This window comes from Atractosteus spatula, chromosome 6 (assembly GCF_055471065.1).
Source record: "Atractosteus spatula isolate fAtrSpa1 chromosome 6, fAtrSpa1.hap1, whole genome shotgun sequence".
NCBI lineage: Eukaryota > Metazoa > Chordata > Actinopteri > Semionotiformes > Lepisosteidae > Atractosteus > Atractosteus spatula.
The window spans coordinates 38,240,484-38,268,300 of record NC_142711.1 but is presented as its reverse complement, the minus strand read 5'-3'; the positions used below and the strand labels follow the sequence as shown (position 1 = coordinate 38,268,300).

Sequence of the window (27,817 nt, the reverse complement as noted above, 5' to 3'; positions counted from 1 at the left end):
GTGTTTTTTAGGATTATATGTCAAAAATGCAACTGCTTCACGTAGGCAAGAGCTGTCATTTTAAATTTTTATAAATGTATAAATATGTACAATATGTCCCAAAATGTGGTTATGGGCCCAATTGTTGTATTCGCCTTTTCTGCAGCTCATAGCGATACACTGTTCCTTCATCGCTCATTTCAGCAATTCCTGAATATGTCCACCTTAGGTGCTACAGCATTATTTGTCAATTGTAATTCTAGCAATTAAAATGGTAATATTAATATGGTATTATATAGTTAACTGGAACAACAATGATTCTTTCAATTGTCTCTGCGTACAAAGGTCTGACACAGTGGAAATCAGAAATTGGAGGGGACAAAAATACTACTTTGACACTAATTCTTCCCCAACAGTCAAAATCGATTAATGCAAAGGGATTTTACTACTTAAACTGGCAGGCTTTTTTCATCAATCGTTAACTTCCTAAAATAATGTTGCAGAAATACCAGGCCATGAAGAATTCGATATGAAGCTTGATGGCAGTTCACCATGTCTTAAAAGGGTATACAGTCTAAGATAAATCATGATCTTGCATACATTTCCAGAGTGAGAAAGATGCTAGCAGCCATTTTCACCCTGCAACTCACCATTGGCAACCCACTAATACTAAGCAAATATGAGCCTGGACACTACCTGGAAGGGAGACCTCCTGGGAAAAACTAAGGTTTCTGCTGGAAGAGGTGTCAGTAGGGCCAGCAGGGAGTGCTCACCCTGTGGTCTGTGTGGGACCTAATGTCCCAGTATAGTGATAGGGTCACTATACTGTAAAAAGGCACCATTGTTTGAATGAGATATAAAACTGAGGTCTTGACTCTCTGTGGTCATTAAAAATCTGATGCCCTGCCCTAATTTCCCATAGGACTTTACCAATCATGACCTGCTAATAATCCCCATCTATGAATTGGCTTCATCATTCTGTGTCCAGAAATGTGTAAGTGTAAGGAATTATTATTATTATCCTATTAAAAAAGCGAACAGAAACAGCCAGACAGGGGCGTGCTGGGAACTATAAAGCTGACTTCTGTTTCCAGCCGTAAGAAACCTAAGAGGAACTGTAGTCCAGCCCAGCTTCCTTATATACCAGCTGTTGAGTTGCCATCTCTTCAGCATTCTGAGGTTGACAGCCGGGATGGCGGGTTCGGCGTTGATGCGGCTGCCTTTGCGGACTCTGCTGGTTGCAGGTGGTGGGCACTGTAGGACCAAGACACACTCCGGGTTTTGCTGGATAAGCCGCAACAAATACTTTCTGAAAAATGTAATTTGTGTTTCTGTTAAATCTAACAGATCTGAAGTTAGGCTCCGGTAGTATTTAGCTTTTAGTTAAAGCCCAACGTTATCTTGGGCAGCTGGAGAGTCAGCAGCATACAGTGTACTGTATTATTTCAACCGGGCGAAACGGACTGTAAATAAGCGTTGTGTCTGCTGCAGTTATCTTTCACTGCTAGCTTGGAAATGTAACGTTTAGTTACTGTGAAACCTGTAGATCTAATTTTCCAATTCGTTTTTTTTTAAAGTATTTTTCACTGTATAATTTAGAGTTGGGGCGGTTCTCTTTTATTGCTTTTTTCAATAATTTGAATCTTATACTATAATTTACAGCGATGTTACCGACTGTGATCAAAACGACTGTGTGCTCTCAAGAAAACTGTACACTTCATAATTCAGACAAAAGATCCACAGGAGAAACGTGTTCAGGCAAATTGCACTTTCTTTGCAATAGGGTAAATGGAACTGTTTGTTACTATCATATTACTTTTTTAAAATAACACAATGGTAAATTTTAACTAGCTAGTGCCGAAATACTGTTTTTAAAACATCATTCCTAAAGGAAAATATGCTTTTTGTTAATGATTGTAAAACTAAAGTGCATAACGTTAAGAACATTTAAAATAAATAAGAGTAATCGTTAACTTTTGTCTTGCCACCAGCTAAATGAATGTAGATGGGTGTTTTTTTTGCTTAATTCGGTATTTTTCTGCAAGTCCAAGGGTCGTCTTGTGCGTAATTGAACTACATTGTGCATTGTAGAGCATTCAAGACAAAGACGAAAAAAGAGGCTAAACTTGTACCGCATTTAAAATTGCGTACTGTACGTTTTGTATGCTACACTTTTTTCAAGTTTTAATATGGCCAGGTTACTAATACTAAAACAGAAAGACTGTCCTTTGTCCGGTACATGGAAATTAACTGGCGCAGAGCCGATGAATTAGAGTTGCTTCTGAGTTCTGGCATAGCACCGGCTACTATCGGTCAAGATGAGGGCTGTGGATTCGTTGGCCTGGTTAAAATGGACTCTTCATGCTCAAAGTGGATTCTCATTTTTTCACTTTTTAGTGTTTGCTTTTTTGTGTGTGTTTTTAAACTTATTAAACAGCATTCTTCGTCTACAGTAGTAATGTTTCACTGTGTTTTTCCATTCTGTTCAGGTCAGAGGGAATTCTGCATTCCTGGTGACTTTGCCAGCCCTGTCGTTCTTGGGTTATCAAGCCTACAGATTGGTTTCTCACTCAGGGGTAGTTCATGCTCTTGACAAAGGTACTGTGAAACTGGAAATGCAGGCAATTATGCTGTATGCAGGAGTGTCTGTACGTGGTCCTGGAGAGCTGCTAACAGTATTTACAGTTCAGTATTTACATCTTTAAAGATCTCTTTAAAGCAGAAACACTTGAAGAGCTGGGAAAATGGTCCAGTTAAGCCAGAAACCAGCTCGTTAAGTTATGACCCACAGACAGGCTGTGACTCCCAGGACCTGGATTGGACACGCATTCTTTAAAGCAAACTGACAAAAACTCCACAAATAAAGGCACATTTTGGGATGTGTGGGACAGGTGACAAAACATAATGTTGCTATCTTGGCAGTGATAGTTTATAAATTAAACATTTTCTGTACTAAGTACAACACTAAGATTTTATGCAAGCGAGCCATGAAATTGTTCTGACAATGAATTTCATAAAGGATGTATGTTACATCAGATGGCTTTAATGCCAGCAATCAGGTGTCCTAAAATATTTTTTTTCTGTATAATCTGTTATTTTAGATTGTGTTACATCCTGCTTTTCATTTATTTACGATTTTGATGGAGTTTGATCAGCATGTCTTATTTTATCACAAGCGTAGTCTGTCTTTCTCATTTTCTTTCTGTGAAATAGCCTGTTTTATCCACTGTGGAAAATGAACTATACCATTTTTATTTACTCAGAAATAAAAAGCTCTTAACCACACAGACCTTTACAGTGGCTGTTGTTTGCATTTGTTTCCAGCTGAGGATGTAATTGAACAAGCTGACTACCTTTACAGTTGTGGAGAGACTGAGAAGCTATACCAGCTGCTGGTTCAGTATAAAGACAGGTGGGCCCTGGATTACTGAACTGAATCATTCTGCCTTGCTTAAAGACATGACTTCATGGTCTTCCAACCATTGGAACCAACTCTTGACCATTGGAAAATCTTGAAAGTTGTTGAAAAGCTTCTGATGTGCAGTGTTTGCTACTAAAGTAATTCTGCTCTTAAGATAAATTGTTGAACTATGGAGAAAAGTCATTTAGTGTTAAAAATGACTGGAAAAACCCTGGAAAGAAGCCAGGGTTTTGACTTCAACAACATGGCTGGGTAGCTTGTAGCACTTGAGCCCTCTGGTTCATGTTTCGCTGTTCATATTGAAGGAATTTGCAAGGTTGAGTTTATCAGTACCTTTGAGGATTTTTCATATCTATATCAGGTCTTCTCATCTTCTTTATTCAAGACTTAAAAGATTCAGTGCTTTCACTTTCTTTTAAGTCCCAGAAAAATATTGTTTTTTCTCCCCCTTTCAAATTATTGTCCTTCTGCCAGTGCCAGTTGTGCTTTCTCTCTTCGCAGTGACAATGCTGAGTTCCTGTGGCGCCTGGCGCGAGCCACACGAGACCTGGCCTTCCAGTCCCACATCTCCACAGAGGACAAGAAGAGGCTGACGTACGAGGCCTTTGACTGCGTCAAGAAGGCACTAGAGATAAACCAGTCCTGCTTTGCTGCCCATAAAGTGAGATGTTGTGTTTAATACATGAAGAACTCAAAATCTCAAGTGCAGCATATATGAGTTCATTTTGGTACTTTCAAAGCTCCACCTGTTTAGACATTGTTGAGTATGTTAGTAACATATATTTGAATTTACTCATTCAGTAAATCTAATAACGTTTTATACCCAATACTAATGAGAAGTGGGATTGTGGCCCATGTTGCTCAGTATTGCCACAATATTCACACTACAGGCATCTTGGGTCCTTATTCCCATAGCCTATGTAACATATACTGCATATGTAATGCTTCTGCTTCATAGCTCCTACACATCTTATCCCATCTTCATCACAGTCTTCCAGCCGCTGTCCGGATAATTCCATCACAAGGCTGCCTACCTTTTACCATATAGTTCTCTTGCTGTTTTGTACAACGTGAAAGCTGCAGTTTCTGAGTGATTTACTTTTAAACTAAAAAAAATCATGACTATTTCTTTTTATCTTTGAATTCATTGCAGAGATTCATTGCATTTCTAACTTTTCCAAAAGAGTTGTCCACACAACATTAAAATAGTTGACAGCATGCTTCTCTGTCGGAGAGGGAATACAAGACCTCTTTAATTTTTACATGAATACTGTGTACAAGTAAAATCCAGAGACTTTCAGAATTAGTCAAATTCCTATTAATTTGTAGGATAAGTTTTCCAGCAAAAAGGAAAATCAATGCTTCTATTCAACTTCTTTCCAGTGCATTTAATTTTCAGAAATACAGTACATCTAAGTACATACAGTACATACAGTAATTAAGTAATTTGCATTACTTAAATATCATTGCTCCAAGAGCTGTTTTTACTGTCAAAGGATGTATATGACATACAGTCATCTTTAATAACACCTGGTCCAAGAGAGTCATTTTAAAATGTTAATGCACACCCGTGCTCTGTTGGTACAGTTGTTCAGGAAACAATAGCAATGAGTCCCAAATATACCTATATCTGCTTTCTCAAAACATTCTTTTTTAAAAAGTGTATGTCTCCTAAAGAGTAGTATTTGAAATTTGTTCCATTGTGAAAGTAGTGTACTTTTGTACTTGTTTTAAACCACTTATTGCTACGTCTGTTGTTATAACAGTGGTATGCTGTATGTCTCAGTGATATTGGAGAGTATGAAGGAACCAAGATAAAGATTGGAAATGCTTACGTCATAAGAGAACATTTGGAGGTGAGTTTTCTGCCTTTAGTCTGTTAAGATCTAAAATTCAGTACTTGTTGGTTCATTACAATCTTTAAGATAGTTAAAAGCTTTCAGCATTTAATGTAGCATTCTTGGAATTGTATTGATTTTATGTAGATGTAATAATGTTAGTTATATATATATATTATAATTATGTAACAGTATTTTTATGTATTTTGTCTTAGAAAGCTATCACATTGAATCCTAAAGATGCTACCTCAATCCATATCCTTGGCCTATGGTGAGTGATTTGCTTTCTCATATTCAATAATTTAATAACTCTTCTCAGCACTTATTTGAACTTCTCAAAACAAGTGTTTTATCCCTCTTAAAAGATGGTAATAATGAAAGAAATAAAATGCCTTACCAAAATGGTAAATTCTGCACTCTTAACAGGTTTAATAAATTCAATTTTTAAAGGTGTTTTGCTTTCGCTGAGCTGCCCTGGTACCAGCACAAAATCGCAGCCATGATCTTCGCCTCTCCTCCCAGCTCCACCTATGAAGAGGTGAGGACATGTGCTCTTTGTCTCAATGTCCCTCCCTTCTTCATGAAACACTGGGGGAATTTAGTACAGCAGCAACACTTTGGAACATTCCTGTATCATTGTAGTACCAACCTTCTTTCACTCATTTTAAGCAAACCCTGTAAAACAGGGCATCGGGTGACCTCTAGAAGACAACTTCACATAGCTCATTTCAATCTGTCAAGACTTCCAGAAGCTGTTTGGGTACCTGGGTACTAGAAAACATATTTATTTTTCTTAAAGGAAGACACCGTGACCTGTAATTTATTCTGGGGTTACACGCAGGGTCTAACAAGGTATTTACACCAGAAGCTGGCAGTCCTGGTCCTGAGGAGCTTCGCATCTGCTGGGTTTTATTCCACATGATCTCTTTTACACATTTGAACCCTTAACCCGACCTAATATTATGATTAATTATTTAATCCTATAATTGTTCACAGTTCCTAAACATTTGGAGGTTTTGTCTATTAGGATCCATAAAGCTAGGATCTCCAACTTCTGAGCAGAAAAAATAAACTTAAAGAAGGAAAGACTCCAGTCAGCCAACCTCTTAGTTGAGTTAACCTCTTCGGAGTTCAGTTAAGGAGCTCAGCTGGAATGAAAACAGCAGGTTTGGGATGCTCCAGGACCAGGGACTAGAACCTGGGTTCATTCAGGGTTCTAATAATTCTGTAATGAAGCAAGTGAGAGAACTAATTGGAATTTCAAATCAACCCAATGTGAAATTTACCAGTAGTCTATGGAAAAAGGTGTGGTTTCTTTTGCTTACTTTCTGTATTTTTGAAGTTTATAAATACTTCAGTTAACATCAAATCCTTCTGTACTTTTTCAGGCTCTAGGTTTCTTCCTGAGGGCAGAAGAAGGTATGATGAAAGAAAAATTGATCATTTAAAACTGAGAAAACCTTATGGTTCTCACGGATGCTTGTTTACTTATATCCATCTATAGGTGAAGGTATAGTATTGTCTGACTCTGAATGTACCTTGTTTCAGTTAAGTATTGGTAAACATTTAATACTGTACATGGAGGGGCTCAGCAAAAGAAGAACAAAAACTCAGTCTCTTCTCAGTATTTGAGTTTAAGACTTTTTTTTGACAGATCATTTAACTAGCTAATTGCTGAAGCCTCTTTAGTTTAAATTGAGCAGTTAGAGACTACAGTGTAGGACCTGAGAAAATCTCACTATTAGTAATCTTCCTGGTTTTCTTTTTTAATTAGATAGAATCAGCACTCTATTTTTTTGGACTTTATGCTAGGTGTGAAAATTTCAAGTACACTAAAAAAAAGTAATTTAAGCATACAAGTGCCACAACAAACATTTATTCAAATGGTCTTTTTTTTAAATGATCTACTTTAAGCTAGAACAATAGCCAATAATTACCACAATAGTGTTTTTGTCTTTAGTGGTTATTTTTAATGGTCATGTATGCTGTTCCAGTAAACAGGTGTTTAAAACAAATAAATGTGCTAAAGCATTTTTAACTCTTAAACAAGGGAGAGTAGGATCACTTGCCTTTCCCCCATTCCATTTGAAATGTGACCATATAGTGGTGAAGATGTCTCTGACTCGTGTGGCAAGTGTACAACAAATGATGTTTCTAGTGTGCTCAGAGTTACTAGTATATCTCTAGACATCCATAGACATAAATACATTGTGGAATCCATAATGGAATGTTAGGAATGAGGAAGCTTCTACTGGCTGATAACAAACTTGTTGAAAAATGTTCCTGTTTGTAACAAAATCATTGCATATAAGCTCCAGGAAGAATATTTTTTTTGTTATAGGATATGGTTTTAGCTGAATGAAATTGAAAACTCTGTTATCTCGACAGTTGTTTCTACTGCCCAGTGACACTAACATCAAGAGGGTTTGAACAGGTCATTGTGATGTCACGCCTCATAGTTTTCAAGAGCATTTAAATCCACTGGTGTTTTGGTGTAGTGGGATTGTTTGGGTTGTGCAGCTTGGTAATGTGCCCAAGATGCAGTTTGAATATGGGTTCTGACTAAATGTGTTACCCAAGCTTTTAAAGAACTACTGAAAAAGCAAACCTTACAATATAATTAGGTCACTGAGCCTTAACACAGAAAGCTTATGTACTTAAAACTCCAAAAGCTTTTAACATTTACAATGAGAAATCGTACTTATTTGTGTATGTTTCTGAATATGCTCTATTTATGTTTCTATGACAAGAATCCCTTAATTTAATTGCATCATGCTTTCCACTTGATGTAAAAGGAGGAATGCATCCTATTTGTTGATTTCATTTTTGTTTTTCCTCTGCCTGTCCCAATGCAGTTGACTGCAATTTCTATAGTAAGAACTTGCTGATGGTGGGGAAGACCTACATAATGTTGAAAGAGGAGGAGAAGGCCAGGATGTGGCTTTCTAAAGCCAGGGACTATCCAGCTCACACGGAGGAAGACAAGCAGGTAGGAATCTGGGTCTTAGCCCAGCGTCAGATAGTCAGAGACACTTGATAGTCGCACATATAGATCACTTCTGGAAAGTGATTCTTGTGCTGTAGTCTCTGTGTACCTAGTGCCTCCCAGCTTGGTCCTTTTTAAAATAAATATCTGGTGCTTTGATTAAACAAAGTAACATGCTCTACTGTTAGACAGAAGGCATTGGGAACTCTTAAAGGGGAACTGCAGTCCCAATTTCTCAGACTGATATTTTGAATTTGAGAGAATTGTGACATGAAAGCAGCCCTTTCGTAATGGCAATCTGATATGGCAGATATGGCAATCTGCTCATTAGGTACTGCAAAAAAATGAGAAACCTTTAATCCTTTTCTGTCTTTTAAAACTATATATAGATATATTTTAAATGATGCGCCACTGTAAGGTATTTGGCTGTTCAGAACACGATGGTTACACACAAAACAAATGTTTAGATCACCAGAAAGTCTAACTTGTTTCCTTTTCCGAGGGATATTCAACTAGCTAAGAGATGGGTGATATACTTGGGCACTGATGATGGTCCCATTGACACATTTCTTGGTGCGACTCAGTGTGATGTACAATCGAATAAGTACAGTTCAGCAGATATTTCACCCCAGAAATTTTCGAATTAGATCTGCATAATGTGTTAACAAGTAGTATTTGTCGGCAAAAGTCTTCAGTTCAATTCAGTTGTGCTCTTTCAAATTAGCTGTTCAGGCAGTGGCAACAATTCCTGCAAAAATATAAGTCCTGTTAGAATTTTTCTTCTAGGTGTGGTTAACCATGAAATAACCACTAATGTAAACGATGGAGCACTTTTTAAAAACTTGAAAATGAAAATTTTAGTTGGTTGGCAAGTTGCTCTTTTTTGGTAATACATAAAGTAGCTAAAAACATGTTGCCTTGTGTTGGTTTCATGAAAATATTAAAATTAATATCAGCAAAATCCACTTGGTCTAATGCATGTTTCCAATGTTATAGGGCCGCTTTCGCGTCACCAGACGTTTTGTTGCCTCCTTCTGAATCGCAGACAGCAATATGGCAATATGACGCTATGCATATTGTATGTCGAAACTTATTCTCTTTTGTGATGTGAATTGGAAGTTGTACACATTACCATGTAATTGTGGTTTGAAATACACTCATCATTGCCAATTCATTAGAACCTCAAAACGTAAAAATAGTGTTGCAGTTCCCCTTTAACTGGTCATGCTTCTTGATTTGATGTGCTGTATTTTAGTTCACTGTTCAAAGAGAAAATAAACACGAAAGCCCTTATATTGCAGAAATTATTTTTCTGCATAAACTGCCATCAACCAGGGATTTGACATTTTTTCCTTCTTTCTAGGTTCATAAAGAGGCAGTTGACCTTCTTAAAAAACTCAATAACTGACAGCATGTCCATCCAAGAACTGGATCTCAATCTATATTCATCAACTACATGAATAACATTTTTTCTAAATTGTTTTATGCCCTGACATTTTAGATTCTTAATTACAGAAGAATAAGTTCTAAACTAGCAGGTTTTAAGAAAATATTTTCTTTATTGCATATTTGTGACACCTTCTGACCTCTTTTCTCACCTTTCCTACCCACTCTCAAATGGTTTTTGTTCTGCTTATGCCTCCCTTATACAGTATGTCCCACTTACCTACTACAGTTTCTACTTTTCCAATGTAAAATTAACTTCTACTCATTCCTTTGCAAATTTCACTGAAGCATTTCCCCTCTGGAGTATATATATTCACATATATACAGTTTATATATATATATTAAATACTTATTTTGTTTACATATATGGCTTTAACTTCAACAGCATTGAATTACAATTACAAATGTTTCATTTGGCTATGCTTTACTTAATGTAGCAATTTGTCCATGCAGTGGTTTTGTTACAGAAATAAAACATAACAATGACTCAACTTTTGCTGGGAATCAAGACCTTCAGCAAAAGATTCTCATGGTACATACTGTACATTACTACAATTTCCAAACTTGGCTGATATGAAAATCATGGTTTTCTTGTATTAATAAACTTATTTTCAAAAGGGTCTCCAACAGGCAATAACTTCTATCAGAGCAATTTAAATCTTTTAATTAAAGAGTCAGTCTCTTTATGTGCACATACTTGCTGGTCTGAAGCTTACCACCACTGAGACCCATTAGGTTCTGTTGCAGGCAACAGGGGTCTGGCTGCTCCGGACAGGAATTAGCACTGGTATGAAACTCTGATGGCATGAATGATAATGGCTGTGTCAAAGTTAATTGAGGAAACACTAAATACCCCCTTTCCCACCAGTTTGGTGATGTCCTTGGAAAATCTGCAGAGCGTGTCAGAGTGTAACTGGAATGTTAGAATTAAGCTGCAAATTCTGAAGCTAATGTGAAGACAGGCAAAGGTGCCGAGAGACAAACCCACCATTAAGATGTGTACACTGATCACAAATCATCCTTAGCACTGAATTGGCATTTAGCAATGCACACCATTGATTTAAGTTAAAATTGCATCTCAATCCAAAATCCAAAAATTTCCTTACTGCCATATCACACATTTTCATAGAGTTTCTTGAAGAAATTGCTTTTATATTTTTGTAAACTGAAATGTTTGAAAAGTTTTTTATTCATGGTGTGAATTAGTTATGTCAATCTGTAACATTGTTTCTCTAGACTATTATATTCTTTTAAATCAAGCAAAGAAGCACAGAACATGCTAGAACAATTTAATTTGCTTAATTTTTACCACCAGTATATAAACCACTATGCAGCATGATCTTGTCAGCTCTGACACTAACAAGGCCAGGTCTGGACAGTATGGGATACCCAAGTAACACCATGTTGCCCAAACTTAGTTGCAAGGTGGAAATCAGAAAGAAATGTAGGTATGGACTGATCTGAAAGGCTATGATGTTACTTAAAATTATAAGAGGAATGGACACTGGCACAGCCTGGTAGGCACCACTTGTGTCTTTTGCACTTACTTGCATTCTAGCACTATGAAGCAGATGCTTCTGAAAGATTTACAACTTGTGCAATTCTAAATAATTGACAAGCTAGAATGCACCAAGATGAGGTAGGAGGCTTTTTTATTTTTACCCTAGAAAGAGGATTTAAAGATCTATTTATCCCACAGTTGAACAAATAAAAATATCAAATGCAAAGACTGTCAGATACATTTATTAAATATGGTTCTTTCCACAGGCAGATCTGAAAAAAAGCCAACAAGATATATCCTGAGCAAAGATTTTTAACCCAATTTTTTAACTATAGGACAAGTTTACTTAAAAACCAAATCATTAGATGGTAAGCAGGTAAAAATAAAATCAAATCCTCTGTACATGTTTTAAACAGCTCAAGCTGTACAGTATACATTTTTACAGTGTTGACTACATTTGATATGTTTACAGTATTTTGTCATTGATAGAAATAATACATCACAGAACCCCAAAAGATCGATTTCCTGGGACTGTAAAAATGTAATGAAATTGTATGCTATATATTCCTTTGATATAAAGAGTACATTTTACAATTGTCTTTTTCTTCTTAGGAAGCACAATTTAGTAGCACAAAAAAGTAGTTTTTACTGTAATTAACACTAAGGGTTCTGATGGAATATAAAGATCTTTGATTTTTATGTAATTACAAATATAAGTTTATTTTACATATTTGAAATTACACAATGAAAAGTTGTACTGTACTTAGGGGCTATCTACATGACAAAATTAATGCAGTATGAACATTATTCTTTCAAAAGGACTACTATGTTGTAATGTGAAAAATGAATTGCATGACACTGAATAACATTGTGCTAGGAATTATACCAGCACACTAGAATGTCTCTTATCCCTGGCTGCACCGAGTCTCCAATAACGGTGAAAACCCAAAAGCACTATCATCAGTCTTCTTTGAATTTCAGTTCAGACAATGTTTTACAGCTGAGTGCATGTGAAGATGTCAAAGCCATAATTACAGACAATCTTAAGTCTAAAAATCAGTACACAGATTAAATCAATGGGTAAAATTCAGATTGCTGTTTTAACACCTGTGTGACAAGAAGTCAAATATGCACACACACTTTGAACATGTTTTTTCTATTATGACATAGAAACATGAATAAGCTGAAATTTGTAAAATGAATGTAAGAGGACTCCTTTAAACCTAAAGCAGACTGTTACTGCAACAGGAAAACACCGCTGGATTTTTACTACCTTTAAGAGCAGTACGGTGAAAAAGACACTGAGTCCCATAGATAGGTTTAAGTAAACTACAGTATAAGCCCTTCCTGACCTGGCAAACTGACTACATGCGCCAATCTTATAGAGTGCAAGTCAGTGCACTGCCTACATAGTATTACACTCATTACACTGTGCTCAACAACTGCCTAGGCAAGGTTCTGAGGATGCATTAGTACAAAGGTCAAAGAAGCATTATAACATTAGGAACAAGTAATAGGTTTATTCCATGCTGAAAAAAAGAAGAAAGAGAACACAACGTTTCGGCCGTGGAGCCTTCTTCAGGTGTGAGCACACACACCTGAAGAAGGCTCCACGGCCGAAACGTTGTGTTCTCTTTCTTCTTTTTTTCAGCATGGAATAAACCTATTACTTGTTCCTTTGCAGCCTACGCATGCTGACGCAGCTACCCACCTGAATTATAACATTAGGCTGTATTCACTACATGGTTAGCAACTGTATCTGCACTCTGCAGTCCAGCATTTTGACATTATGAAATGCAATAAACCTTTTTAAAGGATGGACCAGAGTTCAGCATACAATGCAGCTTCCTTCAACCTTAAAAGTTTTCCTCTGAAACCCAAGATGTTGTTCATTTTCAAACTGAAACTACAGAGTGTAATGAAAGACTTTGTACAACTTTCAAACATGCAACATTAACAAATCTGCCTTTTCAACTGCAAACTTATCCTTACACCTTTGGCAGGTATTGAGATATTGCAGCTCAATGAGAACAGGTAAAACTTGTCTTTTACATCTCAATAGCTGTGTCCTCTTGCAATAAACAAATTGTAGCTATCTTCTTTTTGTTAGTAAAATAGTTATTTAATAAAATATCAGTTTTACATCGCTAAAAGAGACCGCGGCAAGTAGGAAGCCAGAACATCAGTTTTTATTCTTGATGTATCAATGTTGGTTGCTTTAATTTTTGTACAATATTTTTGAAATCCAGATAACAGAAGCCGCGTTTGACCAAAAGGCCTATGACAAACCCCTCTGTGAAGTATTCATCTACATTTCTGCCCATTTTATTCCATATTTAATCCTATCTGATAAGTCCACTTCTTACATAATTAACCCTTTTTCAGCTGAGAAAATGTGACTTGTTTTTTTAGTGTGAGTGATGTGGAGTCAAAGGAAAATTACTGATGAAGTGACAGCATCAGGAACTATAAAATAACACTTTCTCCCAACACTAGATAAGGGTTTCAAGAGCTGGTCTGCCTTAAAAAACAGTCTTATTTATGAAGAAAGTAAAATGTTTTTAATACACTGTAATTAACTTATATGCAGCTTCTGAAAGGTGTTACAATCACCTTTAGAATTAATACTTTTCAATCTGAAGTCCTACTGGGTGTATTGATTCTACAAACACTTCAACCAAAATAACAGCTACATTCCATATTATTTATACATTTGTTCTGTCTTACCATTTTCAATTGAAGCTCATATTTTTAATGTATCCATCAGTCTAATTTCTTGTACTTTGTGCCATATGAAAGTATCTCTCCCTCTGCACTGATGGTAATCTCACCTCAAGAGAGCAAGTGAAGGTGCAGTGGCAATAATTGACTGCTGCCCAAGACACTACATTGTGATGTTTGAAGGTCAGCATTTTTTCTTCAGGTTAAATAGTTTTATATAACCTAATTAAAAAAAAATGTGCAACTAAGATATACTGTGAAATGTGGCTCTCCCCTGAGCACTCCTATTTTACTAGAAACTCAGTGGTTCACAACCCTGGTACTGGAAGAGTCTGTCTTGATCATTTTTGCTCCTGCTGAGTTTTTCATTACAAGTACTAATTGGTGGCTACAACCAATCTGCTTGCAAGTGTAGATTTCTTTCTGAACTCAGTCCTTGGTTTCAAATACATTATTTCCAACAACTCCAGCATACAGAACTGAATGAATCCTTTCTTTAACCTGCTAATTAAGAATTTGCTCCCTTATTTCCATCTTAACAGCTCATTATTTTTGATCAATTGATGAACAGACACAGATGGGAACAGGACTTTCAGACACTCCAGCAGTGAGTCAGTGGTTTTTCCTTCTGATTAAGTCCAGTTGGCTACATTTCAGTTAATCTTTTGAGCTTAAAGTAAGAACTCAGCTGGAGCAAAACCAGAACAGACGGGGGATACCCAGAAACAGGATAATCACTGTATTCAGATATTTTTTAAACCAAGGTCTAAGTGTAGAAAAAAAACATAAGAAAGTAGATCAGTTACTAGCAGCAACTCACCCTGGTGATTAGCAGCCAAGATGGAACACAAAACAGCAGAAAGAGTGTAGAGCCAGGGCTGAGAACCACTGTTTACACTAGTTACTATTGAATGAGATAAGACAGGGCTGTCTGTTCCTTTAAAAGAAAAGCAGCGCATTGCATAATGGAGCTCCTACTCACACTGCTTTACACACTCCGCCAGGACTGCTACAGGCTCTCAGACTCACATGTGCTTATATAAACAGGGTTGCAAATTTTAATGCTTATTTCTTTCAAAATCATTCGCCTTTAAATGGGTCTTAAACTAAGAAGTCAATTACCACTGAAACTTAAAATGAGCCTCTATACTCTTACTTGTTTTTTTTCAAAATGTAGACTGCTGTATGTCCCCCCCAGCAGTAAATTCAAATAATGCATGTCCGTTAATTACCTGTCAGTTAATCCTGCCATTCATTTCTTTGCCATTTATTTTATATTTTGAGATTTATTAAACAATAATGTGGTAACTAGCCTGTTTCATCAGATATGTGCAATTCAATATGGTTTAAAAATGCTAATTAAATTGTGAAGCAAAGAAATAAACATTAAAAGCTGGCAGCCCAAGCTGATGCCTTTAAACACACATAACCAAGAAACGAGATACGTTTTGACAGTTGCCTCCAAATGTAGTCACCCTGGATAAAATGTATTTAAAATCTAACTGAGCTGAGAAAATGCAGGTGTGTAATTCAACAATTACAAAACTAAAAATGTACCATATCAATAGCATATGTTAAAATAAATAACTTAGTCGTACCCTCTAGACTGCTCACACAAAAGCCATAAATGTAATTCTGCAGTTTTTCCTTTGGTAATGTGGTAGGTCTCACAAAGAGACCAGAACTGGGAATGTCTCAATGTTTGCCAGGACAGACAAAACCTGATGCTGTGTGTCAAGAACCACAAATTTCATTGCAAATGCACCAGCAGGTGGACAATCCAAAACACACACAAAGTCTACAATCAGTTGGTTACAACATTAATTCAGCCTTCTTGATAATCTAAAATGCCACTGTAGTACAGCCTAAATCTATAAAAAGGGTGCAGGAAGGTTACCCAAGATTAAGGGTCCACAAAATACTGAATGTTCTAGTCAAAATAAGTCTGAAATGTGTTTAAAATATCTCATTTTGAAAGATATGCTATTGATCTAGTTATAATCATACATTTTTCAAAATATACAAAGTGCACACATGAATTCTGTTCGATAAATAAATTTGAGAGTACACTTTATCCAGAGCATAGAAATTTGGTTGGAACTGTAACAGTGCTTATGTTTATAAACAATTTATACAGACTTAGTGATTATATTTCAACTAACTATTCTTAAGGTTTGCCAAGTTAGAGCATCACTAGGTGTGAACAAATTTGTGATTGGCTTTAACAAAAATGTCTTATCTTCAGGATGCAGCAATAAAGTTTTTATTACACAGATTTTCAACTTAGCTTTTGATGGGTTATTACAAATACTTAATTTCTATGTGAATGTTACAATACTAGGTGGAGTTAAAGAATGAGCTCTTTGAACCCAGTAAACCCACTATATGGAGTAGCACAGGGGAGCACACCAAGGGCAGAAATTACACAAAAGCTCTATTTGACCTTTCTGAAAATAAAGCTAAAAAACATTAGACCTGGCTAGGAGAAAATGAACAAACAGGAGAGCTGAGTTAAATCTGCAGTGTGAAATCTTACCATTTTCACAGCATTCTTCAGAGAAAAAAAATCAATTGAGGTTACAGTGCCTGGGCTGAATCTTGCTACACCTTACCAATTTCAGTTTGTTCCGTACAGTGGGAGAGCTTATCATATACCCAAATGATAAAGCAAACTGATGATGGCTTTGACTGGATTATAACCCTTCATTTGAATACAAGTTGAGGAAAACTGCATAGAAATGTGGCAATTGCTGGATTAAATTTAGTAACTGTAAACCTTAAATGTTTCCAGGAATATTTACTAACTGATTCAGTGCAAGTCAAGCTGCAATCTAAGCCTTATCCCACCTGCAAAATATGAGGTCATCATCAAGGCATGAAGCACAATAAACCACAAGATTAGCCATGTGTAGAAGAAAATTTAGATGGATACAAAAGGCCATGTTGAACAGAGCTCTCTATCTTTATGTCAGACAAGGTATGTTAATTTCAGTGATGCCTTGAAACAAGGCCGGGTGAGCTTCATTCTTTTCACTTTCCCTTCTGATCACAACATTTGCCATGTGATGGGCAGTCAGATACAGAGATCTAATGGCAACATTTCCAACACTGCTCACAGATACAAGTAGCAAGCAGTGAAGTAAACATTACACTGGATGGTCAAAGAAAAGGGAAAAAATATGAAAAAGTACCAGTGAATACAGAAAAAGATATGAGAGAGAATACGAGAGAGGGTTCACAGAGCTCTAACTAGACATGGCATCCCTCTTAATGTAGATGCAGAGAAAATCACCCATTCCTGCACATAGACCTTATCAATATTATGAGAATATCATCCCAATAGGCCAGAAGCATTTTTTACTCCCCAAGGCAGTCTTGGACTTCAAGCACTGCTACAGACAGCCATCCAAGAGCTGATCACTGGGGAAACACCACTAGAGTGACAGGGAACTGGGCAAATCCAAAGTGCACAGCCGAAACCAAAGAAGCCAGCCAAGAATGACCAGTCACCTTTGAGCTCTATAAAACTAGAGCCATAAACTAAACAGCTCCTCTTCCAAAACCCAGCCAAAAAAAAATCCCCCATTTTTGAAGGGGAAAAGAATTAACATATGGTTAAAAGGAAGTTTTGCATATTTATGAGGCAGAATGAAGGGAAATTTGCTAGATGAGTTTCAGAAAAAAACAGTTTTAAATGACAAAATAGCTTATATACATTAGTAGGTATCTGTGCAACTTGATTTTCTTTTTTACTTGGCTGGGTACATTACTGAAGTTTTGCTCTTCTGAGTTCTGTTTCCACCATGAGTCCATCTACTCTTGGCCAAATCCTTCTGTCTCTTCAATGGCAAACAGGAGCTTCTCCTTCAGCTGCTCATAGCTTTTATATGGAGGCAGGTCTAGTCGGTTGAAACTGAAAATATATTAAAAAAATGTTTTTCTTATGGAGTCTGTTCTAAATAAAATTAAATAGCCTTGATCTTTATCACCAGTTTAATCTTACTGATGGTGTTCCAGCCTTTCTTTAAAAATCAATATAAATTAAATGTAAAATTAAATCATTGAAGACAAGTTTTCCAACTCCATGAAAGCAGGATAACGATGTTATATGGAAATCACATGGAAAAAAACTGTTTTCCTCTGCACGGACACTGCTGAGAGTTCCAAAGCACCAACAAGGCTGTCCTGTGGCTGGCAGCCAGCCTTCACTCAACCAGCATAGACAGCTGTCCTGACAGCTATTGTTGGAGCATAAAAGTGTGTTCTTTCAATTCTGCCCCTTCTCCTCTGCAGCACTCATTATGAATTTATACTACAACCTGACACCAAATGACAAGACACGAGACACAGTAATGAAGGCAGCACAATTTTAAGTATTGGCTACAAAGAGTTTTGTATTAGAGTTGTGGTAACAGACATGCTCACCATGTGTGGCTCCTGGGCAGCCATGTGTCTTTTCCCACCTTCTCAATGCAGAATTTCTGAGGACCATTGCTCCCTGTGAGGAAGAAAGAAACCAACATCCAGAGCCCATATAATCGGACAGAAACAAACAAATAAGTTTCTCTTCCTGCTTAAATTACAAACAAAAGCAAGTCAATACAAGGGCCATTACTGTACAGATATAGACTTTTAATCATAATAATCTTGTAAATATCACTGCAAAAATAGTCCCAGAAAAAGGACATGATCATTTTATTTCTTTCCATTTATAGCCATGAAAAATCATCATTTCTGATTTCAAAGGCCAGTTTGCCTCATGTCCCGTCAATAGATGAGGACTTTGTGCATCGAAAAACATTCAGCTCCACACATTTAAGATTTACATTTGACTGCAAATGCATATTTACATAGATTAATGGTTGACTTATCTAATTTCTCAAATAATTCCTGTTAGGAATCTGAACTTTAGAAGAAGGGTTGTGAGCTCAAATATACGGTTGGATGCTACTGTTGTACTTTTTAGCAAGATACTTGCATTAGTAGTATATTTTATGTCCTTTGTACTTATAAAAATGACATTAAACATTACAATATTTTCAACCAAATAGATAAATCGTATTTCAGGACACCTGAATTGCATTGCCCAAACCATGTCTATTAATATTCATTGTTTATAAGATATCCTCTTATATCTAATGTAACAGAATTAATTAAAATCATAACACAAGTTTAATAAGAGAGGTACTGGGATTACAATTTACTTGTTTCATGGTCACTACAGATGCCACAGTAACAACTCACCCATCAGCTCAGCAAAACCCCCAAGAGGTAGCCTGCAGGTGCCCGTGACAAACTGCATCAGTCGGAGACGAACCTCGTTGTCCACCTCCTTCACAAACTGCCCAGAGAGGAAGAGAGACACTTGCCTAACCTGATCATGATCTTTTATTCTTTTTTACATTTTAATTGTGCCTTATTTATGATTCTATGCTAATATGCACTACATTACATAATTTTGGAACTGCTTCCCTCAATAAGCTAATACACCCTCTCCTTTAACTGGGAGCAAGACCGAAAAAAGGAGAGGGAATGACAGAAAAGTGAGAAAGACCGGGAAAAAATATTTATGCAATGCATCTGCTTCTGCAGGTGCAGAGGAATGAGAACAATTGTCTGAGTACCAGATATATATTTTTTTTATATTCCAATTGCGTTGTCACTTGAAAGTACCATGTTTCTCAAAGTCTCATCTGAAAAACAATATTGTTATTTCAATATCACTGAAATACATTGATGAATCAATATCCTACTCAATTTCAATACATACAGTTCATGTCTAGCACACTATTGTGGAAACACTTGACTGCGGTCCAAACTTCTGAAGTTACTATAGGCTGATCAAAGACTGACAGTGTCAATGATATTTTGCATTCCCTGTATTTTAAAAAGGTGTTCAGGGTCTGTTTCTAGTACTATGGGGTTCACACCTGCCAGAACCAGATGATCTGTTTGCTGTTTCTGGTGTAGTGGCGATAGACGGTGTTCCTCTGCCAGTCCTGCAAGTCCACCTCCTGCATTCCGCACAGCATCACCTTCAAAAACACAAACTCTGCTTACACACCCTCCCCGGTGATCCGAGGAGTCTCTTCACAATAGCATGTCAGGTAACCTACACATTCCCTTTTAATTCCCACGAATTAGAGTGTACCACCTGCACAGACTGGAACTATAGTAACTGCATATTAAAGGGGGTGTAATAAAATGAAAAGGACAAAGGTTTCTGCACATTAAGCCGAGTTTCATTGCACTCATTGCACCAAGAGTCTCCAAATAGCAAAGCAGCTCCACACCTACTCAACAAGAACCACAAAAGCTAAAATGCACAGATGCCAAAGCATTCTATGTAAATCTGGTAGCTCTATACCTTGTGCTTCCTTGCAATTCCATCTTGGTCTAAACAGATTAAATTGCAAAATTCCAATTTTCAGGGAGGTTAAATGTACACTATAGGGAGACTGAATTAATGAGTTTCACAGAATTTAAAGACTGCCTTCTAAGGTTCTTAAATCAATAACAACATTTTAGTGAAATAAGGTGCGACACATAATGGTATCTATTTTGAGGCCAGGAGAATTTTTAGATTTAAGGACAATTTTTCACTATTGGTTGACTTTTGCAAAGTCAAGTCAGGTGGACATTAAGAAAGAATAACTACAATTTTTAAACTCAAAAGTACCAAAACCACCCAGATCAATTTCCTATTAAGATTGGAAAGGGTCAAGCAACAAAATCCCACTTTTCTGCTTAGGTTATGTGGAATGATCTATGCATAAAGATCATCACCAGGGAAATCTCACTGAGGGAAAGCAGCTGTATTAGTATATAGAGTTTGGCAGTCTTTTCAACCTTACCTCCAGCTCCTTTTCATCAAAGTACTGTAGCCACTGTAGAGGCACCACTTCATTAAAGCCGTCCAAAAATGCTTTGGTTTGTTCTTCCACTCCCCGGGAAAAGCGCCACTCTGCCATCAGCCTGTGCACAACGCAAGCACACCTTCTTCAGTTTTCCTTTCATAAACTCAATTTGGCCCATGTGTGCCTTGATTTTTATGGAAAACAGGCACTTGCATGCCTTCAGAGATGCAGTCTCTGACTTATCGCTCAGATCTAGATCAGTCTGTCCCCCTAAACTTAGTTGCCAGAGAAGAAGCTAGCGACACTGAATGAGCTACAGAAGTCAGTGGCTGCAACAGAAGATAACATACATAGATCAACAATCTCCAAGGAATTACACAAAAGGGGAGGGTTGCAAAGAAGAAGCCTTGGTTGAAAAAAAATCCATATCCTTGTCTGCAGAAGAGCTCGCAAAACGCCATCTAGAAAATACTGCAGAGATGTGGCAGAAAGTCTTGTGGTCTGAGGAGACTAAAGAGGAAACGCTTGGCCTGAATGCTAAGCAGTATGTATGGCACAAATCAAACACTGCACAGCAGCCACGTAAGACCATCACCACTGTGAAGTATGGCGGTGGTAGCAGCGGTTATGGGGATGCTTTTCAGAGGCAGGGACTAGCAATCTTGTCAGGATCAATGGGACGATAATTGGTGCGCATTACAGACAAATCCTGGACAAAACCTGATACCCTGTACCAAAAAGCTCAAACTGGGGAAGACGTCTGTCTTTCAACAGGACAGTAACACTAGAGTCGCTTAAAAATGGAAAAAAAGTGATGTCTTTGAGTGGCCCAATCAGAGTCCTAACCTTAATCCCACTGAAAATCTGTGGCAAGACCTCAAACTTGCTGTCCATTGCTGCTCCCCCAATATCCTGACCAAGCTTAAGCCCTTTTGCTAGGAGAAATGGGCAAATAATACTCTACCTCAATGTGCAAATTTAATAGACTGGCTGCAATAACTGCCAGACGGTTAAATTAAGTATTATAATAATAATAATAATAATTAATTAATTAATAATAATAATTGCTTACACTTATATAGCGCTTATAGTTATACTTATACTTTTCTGGACACCCTACTCAAAGCGCTTTACAGGTAATGGGGACTCCCCTCCACCACCAATGTACAGCATCCACCTGGATGATGCGATGGCAGCCATAGTGCGCCAGAACGCTCACCACACACCAGCTATCAGTGGGGAGGAGAGCAGAGTGATGAAGCCAATTCATAGATGGGGATTATCAGGAGGCCATGATTGGTAAGGGCCAATGGGAAATTTGGCCAGGACGCCGGGGTTACACCCTACTCTTTTCAAGAAACGCCCTGGGATTTTTAATGACCACAGAGAGTCAGGACCTCAGTTTTACGTCTCATCCGAAGGACGGCACCTGTTTACAGTATAGTGTCTCCGTCACTATACTGGGGCATTAGGACCCATGTGGACCGCAGGGTGAGTGCCCACTGCTGGCCCCACTAACACCTCTTCCAGCAGCAACCTTAGTTTTTCCCCAGGAGGTCTCCCATCCAGGTACTGAACAGGCTCACACCTGCTTAGCTTCAGTGGGTTGCCAGTTGTGAGTTGCAGGGTGATATGCTACTTTGACCAAGGGGTATTGACCAAGGGGGATGAATAATTATTAAAGGATGACATTTCATTTTTTTTATTTTTAATTGACTTATGGTTTATTATCAGCTTTCTTTTTATGGGGGGGCTCTGTAAAGATAAATGTGACTCACAATAAAAATTCCCATTCTAAAAAAAACTTCCAGGCTGTGAGATTCTTAAGTGTAAAAAACGGCTGGGTGCTGAACACATTGTCAAGGCACTGTACAGTTTTTGTGCCAGTTACCAGACAAATGGCTTGAAAAAATACCAACAACATCAAGCAGCTCACAATGGAATAATAAGTCAAGCATATCCTACGGACTCCTGTGGTCCTTACACTACATGGTCATCCATGCTGCCAAGGTGTGAGCTACAGTATGAAATTATCCTAGTGCTTAAGATTTCTTCTCTAGCTTGTAAACAAGCATGCTCCTACCTCTAACAGACCGCTAAAATAATGTCTTTGTCATGACATTATGATGCCCTACAGTGTGGCAGTTCTAGGAATTGCACTGTACAAGAAATCGCTGGCTACATCACTGCTTCACAGGGAACAAGCTGACAGTTCTAGTGGGAATCTTTGATCAAGACTGTGCAGAATCACTTTAATTTGGTTTAATAGTATGATATCCTACTAACATCAAATTTCCATTTTTACCTAACATGTAAGATTGATCTGAATATTCAGAAAGGATAATCGACAATTGTCAGTCTTCAGGACTGTTTTTGGCATCTTGTGCCCAGGGGAGGAGTGTGACACATTGCACAGTAGGAACCCAGAAGTCTTACCCAATGTATTCCTCCTTGTTCTCCTCCGTCACCAGCAGATTTGCACCACCTGCCTTCAGATCATGTGAGGTAACTTTTCCCAGAATTTCCATGTCCACTGAAAAATACATTTCCAATCCGCACTCCTCGATGTTGTTGTCCCTTTTGTGACAGAAAACAGTTCTGGTAAAATATGCACATGCACACATTTTTACACATAGATATGAAAACATTTAACACTCAAAAAATGTTTTTTGTGATTTTACATTAACTATCCATCCATTTTCTAATTTATCCAATTCAGGGTTGTGAGGGAGCCGGAGCCTCTCCTGGCCAGAATGACACATACTCACTCATACTGGGGTCAATTTCCCAGAAGCCAATTTTCCAGCATGTCTTTGTATGTTTGCCCCATGTTCAAGTGGGTTTTCTCTGTGTGCTCTGGTTTCCTCCCACAGTCCAAACTTTACACAGGTAACACCCCAGGTCTGGAACTGGACCCCGGGCCCCAGCACTGCAAGGCAGCAATGCTAACCACCAAGCTGCCCTTATATACACCAATTGTATACATATATTTTAATTGTTTGCATGAAAACCTTAGCATACCTTATCCAGATAAGAGAGTTGTAAAACTCTGGGTCGATGGATTCCAGATCTTTGATTGTGAGCTTCTTGTTCAACATGCGCTTATAGAATGGCAGGGAAAACCCTGTGTCAATGAATTTACCATGAAACAGTGCCTGATTGAAAGAAAGGGAAAGAAAACAGCAATTAGGCCAAGACAGAGGAACTTGTTATTAACAAAGAGTTGTTATTCTTGAGAACTCTTCAAATGTAGACAAACACCAGTACAACAGATCAGTGAAATGCTATCCTTGTGGAGATTTCAAAATTTTGGGGTATCAGTTCTAAAAACATACAAGTTCTTACAAACAAGAGAAGGCAGTCTAGTCCATTTTACTCATTTTAACTTCTAATAGCTGATCGATCACCAAATCCAAACAAACCACCTAGTTGAAAGATCATAATATTGTTTATATAAGCCTATATGAGCACTTTGTTCCAGACAAAGTAACACTTTGAGTAAAAGAAAGTTTCTTATGTACACAAATACATCTCTTAGTTGTCTGTTCTGTATATACAGTATAATTCTTTGTATTTAAAATTCAACATCAAATAAAGCTGGCACACAAAGAGGCATGAAGTTTGTGTACTGAACAATAAACAGAATTGAAGTACACACACAAACCTTAACGCAACTATGCTCCACACTGATGGATGTTATATAACAAGTCATATATCTTCTAGCTTTGAAAAGGCAGTTGAGGAAAAGTTTTCAAAGGAGTGTGCAATGTGACGTAGGGTTTTCCCATTGTACTGCATCCTTTAACTTTGAACTTATTCCACAAACAATACATTTTCTCAAGACTTGGAAAGTGTGTGAGTTTTGTATAAGTTTTCATCCACAACAATAAATAACTCCTAAAAGGTCAAGTCACCACTACGTCAAGCATTCAGGAAATTAAAAAAAATTCTCAGACGATTTATTTTTTGTTTTCCAGTAACCAGTTCTTTGCATCTCTTGCAGTACTGTGAAAGTGAGCTGCCCTTCCCACTGAGCTGCAGATACTCAGCTCAAAGCAGCAGTTGGCTATAGTCCTATGAGTGCCATTATCAAGCCCTTAAAGCAACCACATCATCCAATCAGAAGTGGATAAATGAGTAGATACATTATTTAAGTAATGATAGTTCAGTGCTGAAAGCTTACTCCTAATTTTTTATCTTTAAATCCCCTTATCTATCCATTCATTATCAGTAAGCTGCTGATCTTCGCAATGCAAGCTAGAACCTCACTGAAGCATACGGCCCAAGGCAGGACTGACAACAGTCCATCACACAGACCAGTTTGAGTAACAAGTCTAAATCTAGCTAACACATCCTTGGGAGGTCAGAAAAAACACACAGTCCCCACTAGATTACCAAGACTAGAATGGATCCCAGTTCATTTCAAAATCAAGGCTTAGCAAAATGTTTTAGATGTACTGCTCACTATTTTAAATTAATTTGATTAATCCACCATGCATGACTTTTATACAAGAATGTTTAACTTTCTTCAAAAGCCTAATAGTTTTCCTTATTAAAACAGTGTACATGTATCCATGTCAAAACCTACCTGTAAAAGTGACTCTAGTTTCAAAAGCAAGCACAGTACTACATGTTGATATTCATGAAATACCTGACATCTATGCATATAAAAGCACAAATACAGAATCTTATAATAGAGGTTAAATCCAAGCTGGAAAGTGAAGAGAAAAGAATACACCATGTTCTGGCTGTGGAACCATGTATGTAAAGGAGAGACAAGCTCCACTGCTCCGTATTCCTTTCCACAGACTGCTACAGCTTCCTTCTCAAACCTCTTCAGAGGTCTAGTATACCACTGTTATTTCACAGAACATTCACCAATGACTATCTGCAGGTCACATTCATGTTAAAAAATCAAAATCTTAAAAAGACCCCATCCAGAGGGTGGTAGAGGCTACTATGTGTGCTCACTATGGCCAAGTGGAGGTGCCCAGCCAGCTTGGGAACTGAGGGGATATACAGTGCCTTCAGAAAGCATTCACCCCCTTGAAGTTTTTCTCATTTTGTTCCTATTACACTTCAAAATTTTAACACATTGAAATAATATTTTCTCCCTTCAATAACACAATACATTAAACACATTTATGAATAAAAAATATTTTTATTCAAAAACATTCATTTACATTTCTCATCTACAAAAGTATTCATCCCCGAGTCAATACTTTGTACATAGTCCTTTAGCAGCAATTACTGCCGTGAGTTTTCTTGGGTATGTCTGTATGAGCTTTGCACATTTAGATTGTGGAATTTGTGTCTATTGTTCAATGCAAATTTGCTCCAACTCCGCCAAATTAGATGGAGAGCGTCAGTGGACAGCAAATTTCAGGTCATACCACAAATTTTCAATTGGATTCAAGTCTGGGCTCTGGCTTGCCCATTCAAGAATACTAACCTTCTTTTTTTCAAGCCATTCCTTGATAGTTTTTGCCATGTGCTTTGGGTTATTGCACTGCTGGAAAATGAATCTTTGCTCTAAACACAGATCTCTGTCTGACTGAAACAGGTTCTCCTCAAGGATTTGCCTGGATTTGGCTCCATCCATGTTGCCCTTGATGGCAACAAGCTTTCCAGTTCCTCCTGGTGAAAAGCAACCCCAGAGCATGATGCTGCCACCACCAAGCTTGTCGGTAGGCATGGCGTTACCTGGGTGTTGGGCTGTATTTGGTTTGCGCCAAACATAGCGCTTTGCTTTTAGGTCAAAGGGCTCAACTTTAGTCTCATCAGAATACAAAAGTTTCATCCAAAGGTTTCAGGTTTTTCAAATGGCTTCTAGCAAACTCTAGGCATGACTTAATGTTGGCCTTTCTCAGAACTGGCTTCCTTCTAGCCACTCTCCCAAAGAGGTGAATCTGTGAAGTGCTGAAGAGATTGTTGATGTCTGGACAGTTTCTCCCATTTCAGCCAAACAGCTCTGCAACTCTGTCAGTGTTGTAGCTGGCCTCTTGGTCACTTCTCTGGCAATTGCCCTTCTTATCCAGTTGCTCAATTTGGTAGGACGGCCTGATCTTAGTAGTGTCTGGGTTGTGCCATGTTTTTCCATTTTGTTACAATGGACATCATGGTGCTCCTAGGAAGGTTCAAAGCTTTGCCAATCTTTTTATTTCTTTAGTTTTTTTCTCTCTTAACAACTTCTTATCAAAGTTCCATGGGCAGCTCCTTGGTCTTCATGACAGCAGGGCTGATCTGATCTGCTATTTTAGTTGTAAGACCTCACAAAGTCAATGATATTTACTGTGCAATCAAGCAACTGAACACAGGTGGATTCGAAATGAACACAGTGTGTACCCTGTTAACGTATTTAGTGTGATCTCTCAAGATAATTGAATACCTCACCCAATTTAGTTGTTGAAACAAAGGGGTGAATACTTATCAAGTAATTTTCAGATTTTTATTTTTAATATAATTCTAAAGACATCAAAATACTTAAATTCATTTTAACATTATAAAGAATTACTCCCTACAGGAGGGAAAAAAATCACATTTAAATATGCTTTAATTTGACTTTGCACCACAGCAGAACGAGAAATAATCAATGGGGGGGTGAATACTTTCTGAAGGTATGTGGGAAGAAATGGAAAACCCACCTCACCACACAAAGGCTGCTCTGTTGGACACATCAGGCAACAATGAGATACATATGCCTGAGCCTGGTTCTCCCTGGACCAGGTCACAGTGAGGACAAGAAACCTCTGACAGAAACACTGCTCTTTGTTAAGTGGTAACGCAGTAGAAAGAAACAAAATTCCAGACTGAGATATAAACTGGGCACGAGGTTTAAAAACCAAAAGCGAAATGGCAAAAGGGGAAAAATGTTTAGGAGGAGCACACTTGCCATGGCGATGAAACGACCAATGAAGCAGAAGTAGGACAGATGGTCAGGGTTTATGGTGGACGCTGGGTTGATCTGCAGGCAGTAGTTGCTCTTGCCTGCGTACTCAAACAGGCAGTACATGGGATTCAGCACCTCGTGGGAAAGCAGAAAGAACCACTCTCTGAAAAAACAAAATT

The 27,817-nt window shown here is 37.7% G+C and overlaps 2 protein-coding genes across 3 annotated transcripts in view; one reads left to right on the top strand and one right to left on the bottom strand.

Moving 5' to 3' along the window:
* Positions 1-1,152: 1,152 nt before the first annotated feature.
* rmdn1 (regulator of microtubule dynamics 1) lies at positions 1,153-10,291 on the top strand. The gene is made up of 10 exons (XM_088918437.1): positions 1,153-1,297; positions 2,469-2,577; positions 3,304-3,391; positions 3,902-4,061; positions 5,167-5,256; positions 5,454-5,509; positions 5,689-5,776; positions 6,627-6,657; positions 8,094-8,227; positions 9,588-10,291. The coding sequence occupies exons 1-10, from the start codon at positions 1,172-1,174 to the stop codon at positions 9,630-9,632; spliced, it is 927 nt and encodes a 308-aa protein (XP_088774563.1). The 5' UTR covers positions 1,153-1,171; the 3' UTR covers positions 9,633-10,291.
* A 1,106-nt stretch (positions 10,292-11,397) lies between these two features.
* Positions 11,398-27,817, bottom strand: part of wwp1 (WW domain containing E3 ubiquitin protein ligase 1) — a 57,033-nt gene continuing 40,613 nt past the window's right edge. For both annotated transcript variants that reach the window (XM_088918435.1, XM_088918436.1), the window contains exons 18-25: positions 27,642-27,801; positions 23,771-23,904; positions 23,186-23,326; positions 20,747-20,867; positions 19,823-19,927; positions 19,137-19,233; positions 18,318-18,390; positions 11,398-17,805 (exon numbers count right to left, since the gene is read on the bottom strand). In XM_088918435.1, the coding sequence (XP_088774561.1) occupies positions 17,706-17,805; positions 18,318-18,390; positions 19,137-19,233; positions 19,823-19,927; positions 20,747-20,867; positions 23,186-23,326; positions 23,771-23,904; positions 27,642-27,801 (931 nt within the window). In that variant the 3' untranslated portion in view covers positions 11,398-17,705. The remainder of the gene's footprint in view (positions 17,806-18,317; positions 18,391-19,136; positions 19,234-19,822; positions 19,928-20,746; positions 20,868-23,185; positions 23,327-23,770; positions 23,905-27,641; positions 27,802-27,817) is intronic.

What these genes read in the sequence shown, in the direction of transcription:
- rmdn1 (XM_088918437.1), top strand. Translation starts at nt 1,172, where the DNA reads ATGGCGGGTTCGGCGTTGATGCGGCTGCCTTTGCGGACTCTGCTGGTT. An exon ending in CTGGTTCAGTATAAAGACAG is followed by an intron (nt 3,392 to 3,901) that starts GTGGGCCCTGGA and finishes CTCTCTTCGCAG; the next exon opens with TGACAATGCTGAGTTCCTGT. An exon ending in ACACGGAGGAAGACAAGCAG is followed by an intron (nt 8,228 to 9,587) that starts GTAGGAATCTGG and finishes CCTTCTTTCTAG; the next exon opens with GTTCATAAAGAGGCAGTTGA.